This window comes from Benincasa hispida, chromosome 12 (assembly GCF_027475165.1).
Source record: "Benincasa hispida cultivar pf3 chromosome 12, pf3_genome.v1.1, whole genome shotgun sequence".
Classification (NCBI taxonomy): Eukaryota; Viridiplantae; Streptophyta; class Magnoliopsida; order Cucurbitales; family Cucurbitaceae; genus Benincasa; species Benincasa hispida.
The window spans coordinates 81,621,292-81,624,455 of record NC_143489.1 but is presented as its reverse complement, the minus strand read 5'-3'; the positions used below and the strand labels follow the sequence as shown (position 1 = coordinate 81,624,455).

General features: G+C 35.2%; 1 protein-coding gene across 7 annotated transcripts; it reads right to left on the bottom strand.

The window, feature by feature from the left end:
- Positions 1–581: 581 nt before the first annotated feature.
- LOC120068270 (uncharacterized) lies at positions 582–2,894 on the bottom strand. Of its 7 annotated transcripts, none has more exons than XR_016525449.1 (4): positions 1,635–2,894; positions 1,210–1,505; positions 1,007–1,111; positions 582–800 (listed from the first exon to the last, which is right to left on the bottom strand). XR_016525449.1 is itself a non-coding variant. In XM_039019989.2 (3 exons), exons 1-3 carry the CDS (start codon positions 1,635–1,637, stop codon positions 775–777), a joined length of 294 nt encoding a protein of 97 aa, XP_038875917.1. In that variant the 5' UTR covers positions 1,638–2,894; the 3' UTR covers positions 582–774. The 7 variants fall into 7 exon arrangements, 3 of the variants coding, with proteins under 3 accessions (XP_038875917.1, XP_090164713.1, XP_038875916.1); XR_005479139.2 differs by having other exon boundaries at positions 1,475–1,505; XR_016525448.1 differs by having other exon boundaries at positions 1,007–1,505; positions 1,635–1,813; positions 2,085–2,894.
- Between the last annotated feature and the right edge of the window lie 270 nt (positions 2,895–3,164).

Here is a 3,164-nt window from a genome sequence, read left to right as displayed (position 1 = left end):
TATTATTATTCAATCTCCCTTCCCTCACCAAGAGTACCACAAACGCTTGGATTCTCCCATGAGAATACTGAGATCATCTTGTGGTTGTGCCCTTTTCGGTTTTGGAATTTCGTTTGAAGAATGTCTCCAAAGGTACGGGTTTTCTAAACCCTATTTGTTTTTTGTTGTAATTAGTACGCTATATTTTATATATAAATGCATAATTCTTTCTTCCTTTGTAAAATTGTAATTCTATAAAAATTGAGGTTTTGGAAGATTTGCTTTCACTCAAGGATCTCCTCACAAGGATTCCTTCATAACCGTACCACTCTTTTGTTTTAAGGGATACAACCACGTAAATCAACTGAAATCGTCTATAAAGAGAACATAATATCTGTAACCATTAACCGATAACATAGGGGCAGGTCTCCAAACATTTGTGTGTACTAAAACAAAAGATGCGATTGCACGAGAGACATAATTTGGAAAAGGAAGATTATGGGTTTTGCCAAATTGACAAGATTCACAAAACTCAAGTGTTTCATTAGCTGGGATCTTCAAATTACACTGCTGAATAACTTTGTTAAGAACATTTAAAGATGGATGACCAAACCTTTTGTATAACAAAAACTGTCATTTGTGTACAGATAAAGAACAAACAGTAGATAATGACAAATTAGATCTTGAAGACTGATTGTCAGCCTAACAAGGAGTAGTGAGCAACACTGCTTGATTCTTATTTATTAACTGGCTGGGTTGTTCCATCCGATACAGTCCATCTCTAAAGACCCCCTTTCAGTAGCACTTTTCCCGTGGTTGTCCTTAACCAAACAAAAATCAGAGTGAAATTCCACATATACATTATTTTCACTAGCTAAGCGAGAAACACAAATCAGATTCTTGGCAATGTGAGGAACACATAAAACATCATTCAACTATAGAGAACCAAAATTCGAAACAATAGTAGAACTGCCTATATGAGAGATTGGTAACATATTACCATTTCCAACCACAACTTTTTCATTACCTGTGTATCCAGAAGAAGAGGTGATATGATTTGGGCTTGTTGCAACATGACTTGAAGCCTCATTATCAGTATACCAGCTTGGATCAACCACACTCTCAGGATTTGCTATACCAGAATTAGTAAAAAATGCAAATGAATTCTAAGCAGGTTGAAGAAAACATTTATTCTGAAGGATAGACATGGTATAGGTGGACTCAATATACTTTTGAGTTTGCTTAGGATTATTCAACATTGGATTGTATCGAAGAAAACAAATATCAGCAGTGTGGCCCAACTTGCTACAAATTTGACATAATGGACGATTTGTAGAGGGATCATTCCACCTACTTTTCCCTCGACTCTTGTTCCCTTTGGAACCAAAGTTTTGGTTTGCTTACGCTTGTTGATTTGAATGCTGATGTTGCTGAATATTTTGCACCACATTAACAGAAGGAGAAACATTAGCATGAAGAGACAAATTAGACAAACCTGTCTTCATCGTCATCTGGTACTCAAGCCCCTGTTCATAGAAGAGAAGATCAGACTGTATATTAGCCCAGCTGATGCCATGTTTCCCTTGAATCGACACAGCTACAGGATTATAGTCTTCATCCAGTCCGGATAATACTTGGGAAACAAGATCACTTACCATAATGGGGTTACCCGCAAGGGCAAGACCGTCAGAGTATTTTTCATCGTAGCTAAATACTCTTCTATTTTCATCGATCCTTTCCACGTTTCTTGGAAAATTCACTTTAGATGATCAACTTCAGCTTTGGATTGCATGCCGAAGAGCTCTTGGACGACTTCCCATATACTACGAGTTGACTGAAAACCCATAACCTGGGTAGTTATTTCTTGAGACATTGGGTTGTATAGTAAACCCAAAATAAGCTGATTGTTACGAAAACGACAATTAAAGAATATAAAAGAACGTACAAAAATCGACACAAAATTATACATGATTATATACAAATGGTGTATCTAGGGTAGAGAGTTTATATAGCGCACTATTCGAAATCCTAATATCATAATTGTAAATAACTATAAATAAATAGATATGTTAAATATGAATTTGAATAGGTTTCGGAGGCCATACTTGATTGTTCGAAGTGTCAACAAACAAATTCAAGGCATTCAAACACTGATCAATAGCAACTATGCTGGATTCGCCACTTCTTCACTTACAGTAGTGCTAGATCCTTCACCATCGACGGTCACCTTGGTAAAAGTCTTACTAGGGCAAGGATTATCATCAGTTAAATAACCCTCCAATCGATGGTTACGGAGGACTAGCCATGCTAAATTCTGCTACAGAAGAAAGTTCTTCGTATCCATCTTGATGGAAGTGATTTGATTGAGTAGCTGATTGAGTGGTGGAGTCGTCATTCCTACTGAAGCTACTTGAGATGAAACAGAAGCAAAAGATAAATTGATGTTGGCCACTGATGGCTCTGATACTAAATCAGACTATTTCTAAAATAGAGAGATTAGGAGAAACCCTTTTTTGAGAGAGTAATAAGATATATTCACCGTTTTCATTCAATTATCTAAAATAATATAGAAGGGCTGAATATATACAGTTACAAAGAATGAGGAGCTTAAGAAATAATTAACAAAGAATTAGAATATAAAAACAACTAATATACATGACATTAGATGATAGGAGAAATAATAACTAAAGGAATAATAAGAAATCCCTTATAGAAGAGCCAATATGATATTTGAGGGAGACACATATTTCCACATCAACTGCCACTTGGTCTGAGTTATCATTTATTTGATTCACCTGATGACCTATCTGTTGATCCACAATAGTAGGATGAATGCGACAATCAAGATTACAAACAGAAGCAAATCATGTTACAAACAATAGAAATGTGCAAAGAGATGTTGATCGATGAAGTGATTTATTCATGAACTTGACTTCAATAACAAAGATATGCCATATATTGCAATAATCAAAGTGTTATTAATTTTGGAAAATAATTTATTGTGTTTCATTCCAAAACAAAACATATAGGTACAAGGTACCATATGATGAATGAGATATGCTCTCAATGATGGATTGCTTGAAATTGAGAAGATAATACTAATCATAATAGATATGATATGGGTGATAAAGACGCTACTAAGAGAAAAACCTGAGTATTATAGCTTTTCACTGTTGGAGGTTGAT